We start from the raw sequence: 17,454 nt of genomic DNA, 5'->3' as shown, positions 1-17,454 counted from the left end.
ATATCACACTACTAACTAAAGCATACAAAACATTTGCTAGACAATACTTGAATTCAGCTCATCAGTCTGGAACCCGCATTATGTATCTGATATTAATACAGTTGAGAAAGTCCAGAAATATTTCACAAGAAGAGTTCTCCATTCCTCTACTCGTTGCAGAATACCTTATGCCACCAGACTTGAAATTTTATACCTAGACAACCTAGAACTACACTGCCTTCAGTCCAATCTAAGTATAGTACATAAAATTATATATTGCAATGTCCTACCTTTCAATGTATACTTCAGCTTCAACCATAACAATACAATAGATACAAACTCAAGGTAAACCGCACCAAACTTGATTGCAGGAAATATGACTTCAGCAACAGAGTAGTCAATGTCTGGAATACTCTACCTGACTGTGGTTTCTTCCCCAAACCTCAAAAACTTTAACCTTAGACTGTTTACTATTGACCTTACCCCTTTTCTAAGAGGTTTGTAGGGGGCGTGCATAAGCGCACCAACGTGTCTACCGTCCCTGTCCTATTGTTTCTTTTATTTTCTTATATGTATCCATGTATTCATAACTGTATACTTATACCTATTATCTTATAATTGCTTAATAAAATAAAATAAAAAGGTCATGTAAGATGATGGAACTGTAAGATGGTGGACCAAGAGTCAAGATGAACAGGATTAAGATTAAGACAATCAGCAAGAAAAGGGCATTTAAGATGCATGTCCCACCTACCATAAGCTGGGTAACAGACCTTCATGCAGCAAACTGTGCTCAGTGCAGTCAAGCTGGTGAGGCTGCACAGACCAAAGAGAACTCCACAGAAGGCATAGAAGATACACATGGCATGGTTGAACAGCCACCTAGAAAAAGAGATAATGGCAAAATAGATGACCAGAAGAAATTATGTCTCCAGTTGGAAAGAAATGTTTTAGCAGCTAAGAAAATGTCCAGGAGCAGTACACATCTCCATTTCTTAGCTGAGAGAGCCAGCATTGTCCAAAGACATTTCCATGGTCCAGCGTGACTTTATGCCAAGATGCACAGAACAATATGGTACCTATTTATCTACCGATCTGGTACCTATTTATCTACTTGCATTTGCATGCTTTCAAATTGCTAGGTAAGTAGTGGGAGCTAACCCATCCTGTGCTTGGGCCTTGAACCTGGGCTGTCAGCTTTCCAGTTGACAAGCTCAATGTCTTTAACCACTGAGCCATTCCATCCCCTTGTTTTAGCATCTAGGACTGCCAATATATGTCCAATGAGCATTAATGTTCCCATCCATGCTTCCTTAATGTCTAAACTGCCACACTTATCTACTGCATGTAGTTCTCATTTTTTAAAACATTTCTTTTTTTGGGGAGATGGAAAAATTAATATACTACCAAAATAAGGCACCATTCCCTTTTCCTATTTGTGCCAGTGAAGTCCAGGTAGAGGCTAAGTATTGTTAGAGAATAAAATTAGCAGGTAATTGCATCCACCTCCCCAGAAAATAATAATAATAAAGGTATGCTAAGATTGTAAAAACCATCCCAGGAGGTTTGGGAGGGGAGTGAGTGTAATCTTACTAGTTTACTTTCTGATTGACAGATGTTTTGTAGCTGACTATGTATACCACTCTCAAACATCTCCCACCCTTCAAAAAGATGGCTGTTCTGGAACATCTTTGAGTCCCAATTGAAGGGAGTCTTCAGTTTCAGGTAAGTTGATGTGAAAGTGTTAATATAGTATTTAATTGTAACTTTATACTCATGCATATTTATTATTGCATTGGCTTTATTATTGCTGTTTCTGTGCCATTTAAATAATTTCAAGATTTGGAAAGTTTAAACATTTTATAAGTAAATAAACTTGTCCAAGATACCAGCTTGGTTTGGTAATCTGTGCTTGATCATCATTTGACCAAGTCGGTTTCCCCCAAGTTGGAACTTTCCAAATACATAGTGACTACATTTCTCATTATCCTGAGGCAGCTGAAGTCCTTGATTTTATCCTGTATTATTAATAGTTTTAAAATGAGGTCATGGAGGAAATAACTAAAGTCCATCATTCTCTGCTCTGGATCTACTGTTTCTCCCTTCTGTCTTATTATTTATAATAATAATAATATAAACATTATAAAATAATGTAAACATTGTTGAGAGCTTCAAAATAATCTACCCATGTTAGCTCTTGATTACCGCACTATTGAAAAAGTACCAAGAAGAAAACTTAGTCAATGGAAACCACACTGATCTTCTGAAGGGAAGAAAGAAATTCAATTGCATTGATTAAATGGCTGAATGGATGGAGTTACCTGTGGGCAAAGAAGGATGGTGTGGCCAGTGGAAAGAGGATCAAAGTCATGCCTATGTCACTGATGGCAAGATTCACAATGAAGAATTCTGCGGGCTTCAGGAGGGCTCTTTTCCGGTAGGCAACCCATAGGAGAAGTGAATTTCCAAAGAGAGACACTACACCTGAAAGCAAATCAAAATTGTGGTTTAGAACCTGGAAAAAAGAAGATGAAACATTCATTCACTGTATTTATAAACTGTTATAAGTTGCATAAGAAATGCATCTACAACGACATCTAATTGCAACCATTATATACAGTAGTCATGATAATTATAGCAAAGTTTACACATATTTAGGGTACTCCTTCCTGACCTGATATTCTCCTGGTGTGTCATTGGCTATGTTGACTTGGAATTTCGAGAGATGTAATCCCAACATTTCTGGAAGGCATTAGATGGGGACAATTGCTTTAAAGCCTGAATCTTCTTTTGTTTCTTTCTTTGCAAGAACATGGCTCTGTTCACACAGTATGTTTAACTCAGTTACTAACCCAGTCAAATATCCTTACTACTGGTTCCAGCCATACACAATCATTGCTGAATTATAATCTACATTTTTGGGATTCTAGAGCAGTGGTCGCCAATCAGTGGGCTGGGGACCACAGGTGGTCCGTGAGAAAATTTTGGTGGTTCTCAGAGAAATGTTATCCCCAAAGCATCCCCAAAGCAATTAAACCAGGCTGCGCAGGAACACAAGGCTGCACCATTCACATGGCTTGTGGGAACACAAGGCTTGCGTTGCTTGCATTGCGAACAACACGAGGTAGTGAGGGGAGGGGGAAAAGGGCAGAGGGGGGAACTTGCCCCACTCACCCCATGCGCCTCACCTGGCCATGCTTCTTTTTACTTCTGCTTTTGGCTGCACGCAAGGAAAACAGCAAAAGGCTTTCTTTCTCTTCCCCAAACGCCGCCAGAAATGAGTCTTTGGGACCCTGCAAGGCCTCCTGCTCCAAGAGGCTGTGCCAGCACAAGTCTCACAAAGACTCATTTCCAGTGTAGTTTGGGGGAAAGAAAGAAAGACTTCTGTTGCTTCTGCTGCTTTCCTTGCATGAAGCCAAAGGTCTCTCTCTCTCTCTCTCTCTCCCCCTGAGAACAGAGCTGGAGACAGTATCCTGCGATCCCAAATAAAGATCGATCAGTAGGAAAATGGGGTGGGGAATTTTCCTGCAGACTTTTTGGGGGATTTTCACAGGGTTTCTGGTCTGCGGGATTTAAAATTGTGAGTTTGGTGGTCCCTGAGGTCCAAAAGGTTGGCGACCCCTGTTCTAGAGTCCCCATTTGCTTTCTCTGGTAACCCTTAAAGCCATGAATCAGGACAGTTAGATGACATGTCAGGAAATAGTAGCCAACGCTACACAGACAGCAACACGGCTGACTTGGGCAATGGAGCCAGTCAGTATTAAAAACATATGTTCAGTGTTTCAAGGACTTGATACTGAAGTTGTAAAATGGAGAGTCTTAGTTTTTCAGCCACTCTTTTTCTCCAATAGTTTTTTCTTGGATGACTAAATATGCAAACAAATTAAATATTCCCACCACACAACTGTTTGGGTAGATTAATTTAATCCTGCAAATCAGTGTTTCTAAAACTTGGCAACTTTAAGATGCATAAAATTCAACTCCCAAGCCATCATTGCTAGCTGGAGAATTCTGGGAGTTGAAGTCCACACAAGTTAAAATTGCCAAGTTTGAGAAACATTGCAGTAGATGATTCAGTTTCTTTTAGATTAAATTTAATCTCCTGGAGATTAGTTGGCTAAGTCAATTAACTCATTTATGGTGTTCCCATAATATATTACCTCCTCCTTATTTAATATAGCTAACCTTGTTATAGGATCTGGGCCAATGTTTCACAAAGGCTATCTGTACAATCCACCAGCAATGTTTTTTCCCTATTTGATCTCATAGAATTTCCCAAGCTTTTTGATATATGCCCATTTCAACTTAGTTTGTGTCAATTTCCATATTTTATCTTTTCTCTGTCTGGTACCTCCATTTCTGTTGCACTTAAATTCCCATAAAATGTGGATAAGACAGCTGTTAATTATAAAAGTTTGCCTTGCTTGGTCCTTTGGCTAAAACTATATTAATCGCAATATTTCTCAAGTAGAATTCAGTTAACTTTTGTTAAGAACCAGTACCCTACTGAAAAATGCTGAAAAGAATAGTGTTTATTTTGAGTGGTTTTGATTGCAAGCTTCATTCTAATTAAACAGCCATTTGCAACCATTTCTGGCAGAGATTTATTTTACTGGTTTGAGATAAATTATAGCCCCCCTCTCTCCCTCCCCCCTTTCTCTCTCTCTCTCTCTCTCTCCCTATATAATTATTTTATATAATAATATATTGCATGCCAAAATAAATGAAAGAGAGGAAAAAATATTATGCAACTGAAGCTACTCAGACAAGATGTTATTTTGTTTGAACAGAATTGAGACAACACTGGTAATTAAAATTTAATTCCTAGGATTTTCCTTTTCCATTAAGTCAGGCTAATTTCATTTAAAAAGTGTTTTCCTACATAATTCACAAAGGAGGCCCTGAGGACAGGTTTGGGGCATTTGGAATTACTGCTTGATAGATTGGGATGCAAATTAAATATTATGATAACAGTAACATGCCGAAGATGGAATATAGCTGCTCTAGTGATTTTATCTTAGCCTAAATCCTTTGGGGCTCATTCTTACTCAACATGCATTGGAGTTCTGAGTATAAATCACTTCAGTTGAAAAAAAATGGGATCTACATATTCATGTTTCCTCTTCATAATTTTTGGACACACTAATTCCTTATTCGTTTACTCAGAACTTTATTAAAGTCTAATACAAAGAGTGCTGAGTTTTGATAAGCAGATAGTCCTATAATTCTACCACATCTGGGATTGCATAAAGCAAGATACCCACTCAATGTATCTACCATCTACCATCTCCTTCAGATGTCTCAAAGGTGCTTTTGCAAAAGGCAACTGGACTTTCTTGGTTTTTTTCCCCCCTTGGAAACGTTTTGCTTCTCATCCAAGAAGCTTCTTCAGTTTTTTTTTTTAAAGGAACTGAAAAAGAACTGAACCGAAGAAGCTTCTTGGATGAGAAATGAAATGTTTTCAAGGAAAAAAAACCCAAGAAAGTCCAGTTACCTTTTGGAAAAACATCTTTGAGACAACCATGACCTGCATCATTGAGAAGTTCCACAGACATCTCCTCCAGAGTTTTACACATTATCCTGGTTGAGCTGCAAGTAGATTGATAATGTTGTTATGATAGGAAAACTGAACAAGAGACATTGTCAGTGCTTCCAAAGGTTGCCCAACTAAATTCTCAGCTGTTTCATATTCTGGCTGAGGATGCTGGCAGTTATACTTTTGCAATATCAAAAATCCGCAGTTCTCACATTCATTGAGGACAATAGCTAGAGATGGAGAACTAAAGCTTGGAAGGAGAAAAGGGTCCTGTGAATGTGCAGAAGGTACAATAGCTTGAACTGACAGACCCTTCTGAGGAAATAATGTGAGGGTCAAGATCAATGTGTTTTCCAAAATATACAACTCTACAACACAGTCCTTTCAACAGTTCCAAGAAGGCTCCACACCAATTTGCACTACTCAGGTGACCCTGATGACGCAGATAAACCTCCAGGTTACCTTAATGACCTGCTAAAAGAATGCAAATGACCAGCTGTCTGCAAAGCATATAAATTCTTCCATTCCCCACTATCCAGTCAGACGTGAAGAAGCTTCTTGGATGAGAAGCGAAACATCTTCAAAGAAAAACCAGACAGTCCAGTTTCCTCTTGAATAAAAGTACCTCTGGGACAACTGTGACCTGAATCTCCATAAACATTTCCCGAAACATATTTATTTATTTTATTCATGCAGTATATTGCCTACCAACTTGAGCTCAAAGCAGTTTGTAATCCAGCAAAATAAATAAAATGCAAAGAAAACAATGTAACATATTTAACACAAAACTCTCTTTTTTCAGAAGTCTGATGTTATTAGCACCCCTATTTTTGCTAAAAGTCGGGTGGTATCAGTGCTGGGCAGCTGGATGGTTGGCGAGGTATGGGCAAGTTTCTAGGTGTGATCTCTGACTGGGCCTGCCCACCCACCCTTGTTCTATGCTTTCCCTAAATAACTAACTCCCCCCCAACCCAGGCTGCCCAGGTGAGTTCTGCACTGCCCCGGAGCTGCCTGAGTTGATTAGCTGCCTGTTTGAAGCTGTGAGGCCCTTGTCAATGAAAGTGCAACCCGCCTCTGGGTAGCATCCAAATCCAATGAAATCAACCAGTATCAACCAATTACTACATAAATAAAATCCTGCAGCATAATCAAATTACTAAAGCTTTTCTAAAAATCATGGGCTTAGGGACATTCAAACCTTAGAAGGCAAGCTATTTGGGTCTACAACTTTTCATTTCATGTGAGACAGGGACCATCACCATTCTTTAATAAAGGAAAACACAGGACAGGCTGAATCTTGCTGGGAGAGATAATCCTGTAAATGCTCAGGAGCCAAGCTGTATATAAAACTAGACAACCAGTGTGTGTTGGTCATGGTTTCAGAGATATTTCTTTACCTAAACAGAAAATGACTGCATGCCCAAAGTAAAGCAGCTGTAGGAATGGAAATGATTTCTTATTTCCTATCAGCTTCCTGATTGACTTTCTTTGTAGAAAGCGGGCATAGACCATTGGAAATGACAATCACATGACTGTGGCTTATTGCAGCAGCACAAACACGACTACAACTTTTCCAAATTTTAACCCCATGTGACTCATGGGTCCCAGTTTCAAAAATTGTTGTATGATTTATCTGTCAACTCGTGAAGCATCCCTGACCTATTCTCGAGTTGCCATAGGCAAGGGGGATGGGGAATCAAACCTCACAGCTGCATCAAGGAACTTGCACTTCAGTCAAAACAAAGCACATTCCAGCTGTGCATGTCAAGGTTACCTCCTTGGAATCCCACAGTGGTTGGAGAGAGTGACTTCTACAACCTGTGAAATTGCTTCCTTGGGGGAAACAGGGTCAGAGCCAAAGCGCAAATTAAGTGAGGTCAGAGTTGGCTCCACTTGGTCCATGCCGACATGAAGATCCTAATAAATAACTGGTTTTCTTTTGAAGCTTGGCCTGAGGTTCATGATTTAATTAAGGCATCAGTCAGAACCCTGACATTCACCTGTCAATGACAGATGAATGCAGGTCTTCAGAAAGAAAGTTATTTGAGGGAATGGAGAATAAACAAACCGCAAGGACTGTTGGAGAAACTCTTCTTTGGAACTATTTTTTTTTCTCACCCAGTTAGCACAGTATATTCAAAGTCACATTCTAATTCTAATTTGGTAACAGAAAGGCAGACAGTTCTATTTTTGGCCAAAAGTGATAGCTATTTAGGATACATTTGTGGAACACTTTTGAAAAACATTTGAATGTACACTTGAGATTCTCCATCAGAAATGCTTGGAGGTGCTGGGGGTATCTGGGATCGAACCTACCATTAGGCTGAGTGAGCTGGAGGTGTTAAGAGGCATGGGGTGGAATTGAGAGCAACAAGAGCTATATGCAATACCAATTTCTCTGTGATCCTCAAGCTGGTTTGCTGTCTGTTTCTTTCAGGAGCAGTGGGAAATGTATGCTTTTTTGCTAATAACAGATAACAGATAATCAGAGTTAGAAGGGACCTTGTAGGTAATCTAGTCCAATCCCCCGCCCAAGCAGGAGACCCTATATCATTTCTGACAAATGGCAGTCCAATCTCTTCTTGAAAGTCTCAAATGATGGTGCTCCCACAACTTCCGAGGGCAAGCTGTTCCATTGGTTGATTGTTCTCACTGTCAGAAAGTTTCTCCTTATTCCCAGGTTAAATCTCTCCTTGTTCAGTTTCCATCCTTTATTCCTTGTCTGGCCTTCAGGGGCTTTAGAAAAAAGCTCGATCCCTTTTTCTCTGTAGCAGCCCCTCAAATATTGGAAGACTGCTATCATGTCTCCCCTGGTCCTTCTCTTCACTAGACTGGCCATGCCCAGTTTCTATAACCATTCTTCATATGTTTTAGTCTCCAGTCCCCTAATCATCTTGGTTGCTCTTCTCTGTATTTTTTCTAGAATTTCAATGTCTTTTTTATAATGTGGTGACCAAAACTGGATGCAGTACTCTAGGTGTGGTCTTACTAGGGCTTTATAGAGTGGTATTAGTACCTCCCTTGATCTTGATTGTATCCCTCTGTTAATGCAACTTAGGATTGGATTAGATTTTTTGGCTGATGCTGCACAGTGCTGGCTCATATTTAGCTGGTTGTCCACTAAAACTCCAAGATCCCTCTCATAGTTGCTGCTGTTGAGCCTGGTTTCACCCAGTCTATATGTGTACTTTTGGTTTTTCTTGCCCAAGTGTAGGACTTTACTTTTCTCTACACTGAATTTCATTTTGTTAAATATGGCCCAGTGTTCTAGTCTGTCAAGATCCATCCATAATGTTGAATTGAGTCCCTATATATATCATATCCCATTACATCATGGTTCCCCGACCTTGGCATGTTGAAGACACGTGAATTTCAATTCCCTGAATTCCCTAGTCAGCCATGCTGGCTGGGAATTCTGGGAGTTGAAGTTCATGTTTCTTGACGTTGCCAAGGTTGGAAAACCATGCACTCCACTGACTAGGAGTATAGATATGTGAGTTTGTCAATGGAAGAATTTGAGAATTTGAAACTGAGATTAAAGACTGCTCAGCAATGATGGGAAAAAAAGATGAAAGGAATCTGACCCCTTTGGGATGGATGGAAAAGTATTATGTATTCAATTGTGTCAACTAAAAAGTATGGAACAGTAATATGTTACATACAAAACTACGCCAAAAAAGAAAGCTGTGCAAATATTATCAGTTTCATTAAAGTATGCAGACTGCAGAATTCAGCTGTACTTGCTGCAGAATATGAATATAGAATTCCTTAAAAGTGAGACAGAAATTGAATAGACAACCTGATCTTGATCAGAGTGACCTGGTTAAGAGTACAAAGAAATTTGCTTCCAAGATGTTTTACATGAAAATGAAATAAAAATAATCATTATCATCAGCAGCAGCAATAGCAGCAACAGTAGCCAGAGCAACATCTTTTTGAAGATGGGTATCTCTAACAATTTTTATGGCACACCCCATTAAATATTTCTACATATTTCCAAGCTAGATATTGACACTAGAAACTGGTGCAGTGGCCTAGAGATGGAATTCTGGCCTCACGATCAGGAGGTTGTGAGTTCGATCCTAGGTAAAGGCAGATATTTCTCTCTCTGGACACCATGAGTAATTATCTGCTGTTAACTCTGCATTGGCAACAGGAAGGGTATCCAGCCACTAAACACTCAGCTCCATTCAGTTGTCCTGATTCTACCCGGATGCAAGGGATTAAGGGTTCATTAAAAGACAAAACTCAAGCAATAATAATATGGGACCTGGTTGACTTGTGTCCTGAGATCTGGATTGCCTGCCTGATCAAATTCCCAGTTGATCCTTTCATTTCAGAGGTTATTTTTTGCCAAGGTACCATCAATCCCTTTTCACTCTGACAACAGTGATCCCTTTTTCAATGCATCATTAAGCATCTCCAAGAAGCAGACAGGACTGTCACTGATTAATTTCTACTGCTGCTTCTGGAAGACTAAAACAGACAAGTCCCTGGGAAGACAGAAGGCTGGGTTTCTGTGCATTCAGTTGAAATGCTATTCTATCTGTCCAGTTATAACTGGATGCTGTGGACTCTGTCCCCCCCCCCCCCACAGAAGGAGGAATACCTACTAATCAACTTGTCTGCAATTTGCAGGATTGAATGGTGATTATTATTTTTCTACATTAGGTGGGGAATTTTCAGGGTTTATAGAAAACAAGCATAACAGGGAGAAGGCTAGCTCCAATGTTCTCAGTAATCCACAGGTTGTTTTTAGTTGTAAGGAAATGTGTCCAATCTATTAGACTAAACTGGAACAGGCTACCAGTTTATCTGAGGGACCATCTCTTGCTGGTCACATCTACCTGACCCACCAGAGTGGGGAGGCAAGGAATGTTGCGGGTCCCATCCCCTAGGGGGATACACCTGGTGGGACCTAGAAGAAGGGCCTTCTCTGTGGTGGCTCCCTCTCTCTGGAACATCATTCCCCCAGAGATTAGAACGGCTCCCACTCTAACACTCTTCTGGAAGGCACTGATGATCTGGTTCTGCCAGTGGGCCCAGGCAAGCCAGAGCGAGATGGAGCCCATTAAATGTTGTCGTCGGGGCAAGGGGTGGGGGTAGGGGTTATTTTATTATTTTATTAAATATATGATTCTCTCTTTTATTGATTTCATTGTTTTTTATGTGATGTTTTTATATTTTTGTAAGCAGTCTTGAGTCACCATGTTGTGAATAGGCTGCAGTATAAATCTCCTAAATAAATAAGACTGCACAGGAACAGGCTATTGCTGATCAAGGCATTGGGCAAACATTATTTAAAGAAAAACCTGGAACAATGCATTTGTTATGAAGCCTGCTAGTTGCCGAAGGATGCCCTGTCTGCTGTTGCTAGATCTGATGGCATGTGGATGAATAGGATTAGAAAGCAATCTGTAAATATGTTAAACACACAAGAATTAAGTTTGTCAAGGCTGACAAAAGAGTTGGTAGAAAATGCTTAAGAAGCCTGGGGTAAAAAAAATGGCTGTTTTAATAAGTAGATTTAAAAAGTGGATGTCTTTTTTTCAGACTAGCTCAGAAACCTGAAAAGGGCAGTTGGTTAAGGTCATGTTGCACTCACACTTTTGTGAATGTTTTTTAAAAAAAAGAAAAATTGCATCATTTAGATGATTATAAATGATTATATTTTGGGATGATACATGGCTAGAATAACTTAGTCTATCGAGTAAAAAGACTGGAGGTCTTAACCTTCTTTTCTAGGTATTCTCTGACTATATACCCCTTAGCCCACCTTTCTGGAACTATCTGGTAATTACTGCTACCACCAGCTAATGTTCAGGATAAAGTTTTTAATCTTCTGTATTTCCCTTAAAACATGACATGTGGGACAGGCAAGGACCCTACAGCCAGCATAACTCAGTAGCAACTGGTGGAAAAATAAACTCAATAAAAATGAAATAAATTTTACAACATCACATCCTTGGCCTGCAGTGTGAGATGTGTAGCATCTCCCACTCCATTTGGAAGATAGATCACTGTGACAAGTAATAACATTATTCTTTAAAAAAGGAGAAGAGAATACTTTCCCCCCCTTTAAGTAATCATATGTAAAACTTTTCATGGCAAAGGAGAGAAATATACAGATATTTTACACACAGAAAGTATCTGAAATGAATTTTCCATAGAGATACTATAAAAGATAATATATAGTTCTTGGCAGACACATTCTACTCATAATGAAATAACTCTGATGGTCCAGGGAACATAAGTATCTCAAGCACTAACAGACAGACTTTGTGACATCATAAAATAGGTACAGAAAGGAAATTAAACTTGGTGCCATCCTTAGTTAATTTTTCACACACACACACCCAAAATAGATACCCTTCTGAACAGATGCGGCCTCTGTTGCAATAATGGTACCTGAAAATTTTGTTTCCAGCAAGTGGATAACCATTTGTCTGAAGTGCTGTAATGTTTCCTGCCTAGGCAGGGGATTGGACTAGAAGACCTCCAAAGTCCCTTCCTATTCTATTCTATTCTATTCTATTCTATTCTATTCTATTCTATTCTATTCTATTCTATTCCATTCCATTCCATTCCATTCCATTCTATTCTATTCTATTCTATTCTATTCCATTCTAGTTTAAATTTGAGGAAGGGAAATGGTAACAGTGGTTTCCAGCCTCTTGTTCAGCAACTTTGCTTTATTTTTAAAAATATTAATCATGTTTTATTCTAGCTAAAAGGGAGGATTTCAGGCCATCTGCTTGTTGAATACACACCCAAACAATGTATTTCTGCTTGAGATGGAGATGTATACTGAGATGTGTAGCCTGAAGGGAACTTGCTATCCATTTATTACAAGTTTTAATAATAAAAACACCAAATACCCTGATGCCTGGATTTTAATTCTTAAGAGATTTTAAATTCTGGATGCTCTCTTAAGGAGCATTGCCTTGATAGATTTTAAAATCTTGTGATTGATTTTTCAGCCATGCCAACTAATCAAGTACTTGCAAAAAAAAATAGAGATGCTTCTTGAAGCAAATTCCAAAATCCCCAATATTTTTTTATAAAAAAGAACACTTGCAATGCTAGGAGTTGATGGGAAGAAGACTTAGAACAGTCCCAAGAATATAGCAATTTGCTCAGCACGTACCATAGTGAATCTATAGCATTTATTGTCACAATGATCACTAACTTGAATCACTTTAAAAGGTGGAGGGGTAAGGGGTGGAGTATTACAAGCCTTGGCCTCATCCAGCAGGGCGAAAGACTCTCCAAATTGTTTTCTTGCAAAAATGCTTCCCTTCCTCTCAAGCTTACCAAAGAATGAATAGAGAGTTCCAAAGATCAGATCTTCTCCTTCAGATAAGGTTGACAAGAACACTGGGGCACTGGAGGCATTTTCCATCTGGAGATAAAACAGAAAAGGAAGCAAAGGCCAGTCAGCTTCAGTTTGGTCAGACTGCATCATTCAACACCCCCGCTTCCACCTCTCAAACAGAACACTGTCCAAAGGCAGCATGTTTTTTCTTGGCTGTCAGCTTCAACCAAATCAGCCATGGGATTGTAAGCACACTGCAGTGAAGAAAAAGATGAACTGGATGCTGGCACTTAGATATGGGCTGTGCAAACGGCAGATAATAGAAACTGGCTGGGCCACCCAATTTGTGGTAATCTTACTTAATTATGGCTTTATGCATTTAATAATAAAATATGTTAATTAGCATATATATATATATATATGAGAGGGAGGGAGAGGGAGAGAGAGTGGGGGGAAGAGATTTGGGCAGAAAAGACCACTAAGTAGATTCAGCTGCTATGCTTTCATGAATACTATTTGTTCCAAGTTCGGCCAAGCTTTTGGCCTCCTCTGCTCACATAGACTCTGGGGCTGCCTGTTGCAGAATTTATGCTATTCGCAGTAAGCTTCACCTGTTCAATCTAAAGAGAGACAAATCAAGATAATATTTTTCAGCCAGGTGCTCTGGAACCTCTGTACCCCGACTAGATTAAATTATATCTTTAAAGCACAACTGGACAGCCCATCATCTACAAATTGCCTGATTCCACCCCTTCCTACAATCCATATTTGGTAGGGAAACACTGGAATGTGTGAACTTTTATAAAGCTTTTCGGGGGGGAAGGGTGGAGGCCTTTGAACAAAATAGATGTGCTAAGCTTTCATACATCCATTTTGCTCCCCCACCAATGCTTATTTCTCTCTCTTTTTCTGTATCTTTTCAATCTTTTATAATTGACCCAAATTAATTTTGGAATGGGACAAATTTAGAAGGATAGCACTATGGCTTCTGGCATCTTTGGATGTTACCAGTAGAGAAAAGCTAAAACAACCCAAAGTGTATTTACAGTATGATTATATAATGGCTTTATATAAAGACATTCATATTAGGAACTTGAGTTTATAATTTTTTTTGCTAATAGTCTGTACTTTTTTTCTCATAGAAGCCACACTGGAAACAAACATTAAAAAAACAACATAAAGGAGGTCTAGAAAAAATAGGTACAGGAAGAAACAGTTCCAGGGAACAGCTATTTGTTTGCACAGTGCAAACAATACAAAGAACGCATTGAGTGTTGTATGAGTGTACAGACATTGCACAGTACAAGGAAGGGAAAAAAAATTATGGTAGTTAAAATCGGTCGAGATTTTAAACTCTGTGATTGTTTTAACTGCTATCCAAACCACTGGTGGGCAGCACTGAGGCCTGGGCTCTTCTCTCTCTCTCTTTAATTTATCTTTCACTGGACTTGGATTGAGCAATCTTTCAGAGAGATTTGTCCTTGCAGGGCTCAAAGCTTCTGTATATTTCAATCTTCAGAACAAAGATGAGGTATTATTAGTTCTGAAGTTCCACCCACACATTATTATAAAACCCTCAATTTAAAACATGCTCTGTTCCTGGAGATAAATATTTATAGTGCATCGTGCAGATCAATAAAACAGATTGAATCTGCATCACTTTTGGACATTTTCTAAATCTCCCCTCATGATCCAGCTAAAGTTAAACACTTGTTAAGTATCACTGATTTCAGCGGTGTTTTCAGTGATAAGCGAGTTTTATCTATCACTTAACTGAAATCAATGGGATTTAAAGGCAGTGCTTGCCTGCATTTATAAAATAAGTAAAAACTGGCTCAAGTATTTGAGTAGAGACATTAGTTGCATGTTCCTGGGTGTTCCTCTTGGAGGAGACTGGCGAGAGGGAACAAACAACAAAAGTGCAGAATGACATCATCATATAAATGACATGACTTCTGTACGTGAGTTGGTGTTGGGATGTAAGAACATAATGGCAATATTTTCATTACTATGTACAGTAGATGTCACAATTTTAGAATCCCTACAATTTACTGCAGATGCCATTGAGTTAATTGTAAAAACTAAATGCATCAGAAAGGAGGTTCAATATCCTGAGTCCCGCCCCCCTCAAAGCTATTGTGTAAAAGTATGGAGTAAAGAAGTACACACTATTGCTGCATCATGTTAGAAAATATATTTTATATTATATTGATCTATTAAATTCTTATATTAAATTCTTATTAAATATATTTTATAGCTTGCTATTGCTGCATAATGTTGGAAAACGTAATTTCTCATCAATTGTATGCTAGTTTGTTTCTAGCTCAGTCTCAAGAGTTCTTTAGAATTCCCTTAGAATTTCTTGGTTATGCTTTACCATTTGTTTTCTTTAAGTGGGATATTCACATTTATGCTTTTCTGAATTTTGCAGCCATCCATGAGAATTTGATTGAAATCCTTTTCCTTTTAGCACTTTTTTTTTTAAAGCAGTTCATATTCCAGTTAGTTATCTGAGAATGGTTGCAAAGGTGTACACCATCAGGAATTTTTCAGAGCACCACTACTCTTTTCAATTGCTCCTAATTTACATACTTTATAGTTGATAAAATCCAACCATTTTTTCATTAGCTAAATGATAGTAGGAAAACTGTTCTGTGCTAACTGCTTGGTGCTGTGAAACTAAAACAGAAACTGAAGCAACTCTCCTCTGCTTGTGTTTTGCATTTGGAACAGATTTCTTTTCAGGTGGGGAGGGGGAGTAGAACTCCTTAGCATCAGAGCATGTTAATAATAATATAATAATATTAAAATAATAATTATAATTATAATAAAATACTAATGCTCTGATGGTCATTTCGAAAAATCCTTTCTGGGTGAGCACCTAGAAGCCAAGAGGAACCTAGGTGCCAAATTTCAAGTGTTATTTATTTTATTTGTCAATTGCTTACAAGATAATAGGTATAACTAAAAACATAGTTATGAATACATGGATACATATAAGAAAAATAAAAAATAAAAGAAACAATAGGACAGGGACAGTAGGCATGTTGGTGCGCTTATGCACGCCCCCTACAGATCTCTTAGGAAAGGGGTGAGGTCAATAGTAGACAGTCTAAGGTTAAGATTTTTGGGGTTTGGGAAAGAAATCACAGAGTCTGGTAGGGTATTCCAGACATTGACCACTCTGTTGCTGAAGTCGTATTTCCTGCAATCAAGTTTGGTGTGATTAACCTTGAGTTTGTATCTATTGTTTGCTCTTGTATTGTTATGGTTGAAGCTGACGTATTCATTGACAGGTAGGACATTGCAATATATAATTTTATATACTATACTTAGATCGGACTGAAAGTGGTGTAGTTCTAGTTTTTCTAGGTCTAGAATTTCAAGTCTGGTGCCATAAGGTATTCTGCAACGAGTAGAGGAGTGGAGAACTCTTCTTGTGAAATATTTCTGGACTTTCTCAACTATGTTAATATCAGATATGTAATATGGGTTCCAGACTGATGAGCTGTATTCGAGTATGGTCTAGCAAATGTTTTGTATGTTCTAGTTATTAGTGTAATATTACCAGAGAAAAAGCTACATAAGTTTAGGTTATCAACTCTTAATGCCTTTTTGGCTATGTAGTTACAGTGGGCTCTAGCACTTAGATCGTTAGAGATGAGTACTCCAAGATCCTTGACAGAGTTTGGATCATCAACAAGGTCTTGACTATTCAGCCTGTATTTTATTTTCTGATTTTTTTTTGCCAATAAGACAGAGCATTTATTTGTTGAGATTTGAAGTTGACCTTTTTTTGACCATTCTGATACATAGTCAAGGTCTTTTTGAAGGGTAGCAGTTTGTAGGCTTTAAGGTTCTGGAGATGTTGTGAAGATGTATGAGTGGTGTTTTGCTTTTATATATATAGATATATATGAAGAGAAGACAGAACAAGTTCATAAGAGATCCAAACTGGGCTAGTGGTTAAGGCTCCAGGCTACAAACTGGGAGACTGTGAATTCTAGTCCTGTCTTAGGCATGAAAGCCAGCTGGGTCACTTTGGCTCAGTCATTTTCTCTCAGCCCAATCTACCTCAGAGGGTTATTGTTGTGGAGGAAATAGGAAGTATTATGTTTGCCACTTTAAATTGTTTATATATCTGCGATATCATTAAAAAATAAATAATCCTCTTTGCTTATAGGAAGAATTATTTCTAAAAGTTCTTTAAATCACTATTCAAAGAATTAAAATAAATTATTCTTTTGTATATGCATGTGAGTCACAGCAAGCTATTCTGATTTCAGCACAAATGTGAATTTTCAGTCAGATATGTTTGTGCATTTGCTTTATTTGAAGTGATCTAATGTGAAAAGAAATAAAATACATCAAAATCGGAATGCCCCTCCCTAGGTATAGAGTGGCATGAGATATCATAGAATACTAGGGTTTTGAAGAAAAAACTAAATGACTATTTCTTCCTGGCATCAAATTGTATTTGTAGCATTAGCTATAGGCTACGAAATAATATATTTTTACAATGAAAACAGATATTCTGTTATGCACAATCTTCTCTACAAAGAAACTGAATTGATCCGGAAAGTGGAGGTCTCTGAATTACATAATCATTCTTATATAGAGTAAA

The 17,454-nt window shown here is 38.4% G+C and overlaps 1 protein-coding gene across 1 annotated transcript in view; it reads right to left on the bottom strand.

The window, feature by feature from the left end:
• The window catches only part of LOC113434236 (opsin-5-like), a 31,327-nt gene extending 18,410 nt beyond the window's left edge, over window positions 1-12,917 (bottom strand). Inside the window, exons 1-3 of the mRNA XM_026697302.2 lie at window positions 12,830-12,917; window positions 2,301-2,463; window positions 734-861 (exon numbers count right to left, since the gene is read on the bottom strand). Of these exons, the coding sequence (XP_026553087.1) occupies window positions 734-861; window positions 2,301-2,463; window positions 12,830-12,917 (379 nt within the window). The remainder of the gene's footprint in view (window positions 1-733; window positions 862-2,300; window positions 2,464-12,829) is intronic.
• Between the last annotated feature and the right edge of the window lie 4,537 nt (window positions 12,918-17,454).

Source organism: Pseudonaja textilis, chromosome 3, assembly GCF_049901715.1.
Source record: "Pseudonaja textilis isolate UNSWEBS1 chromosome 3, rPseTex1.2, whole genome shotgun sequence".
Classification (NCBI taxonomy): Eukaryota; Metazoa; Chordata; class Lepidosauria; order Squamata; family Elapidae; genus Pseudonaja; species Pseudonaja textilis.
The sequence above is the reverse complement of the archived record's forward strand: the minus strand, read 5'-3'. Positions and strand labels throughout refer to the sequence as shown.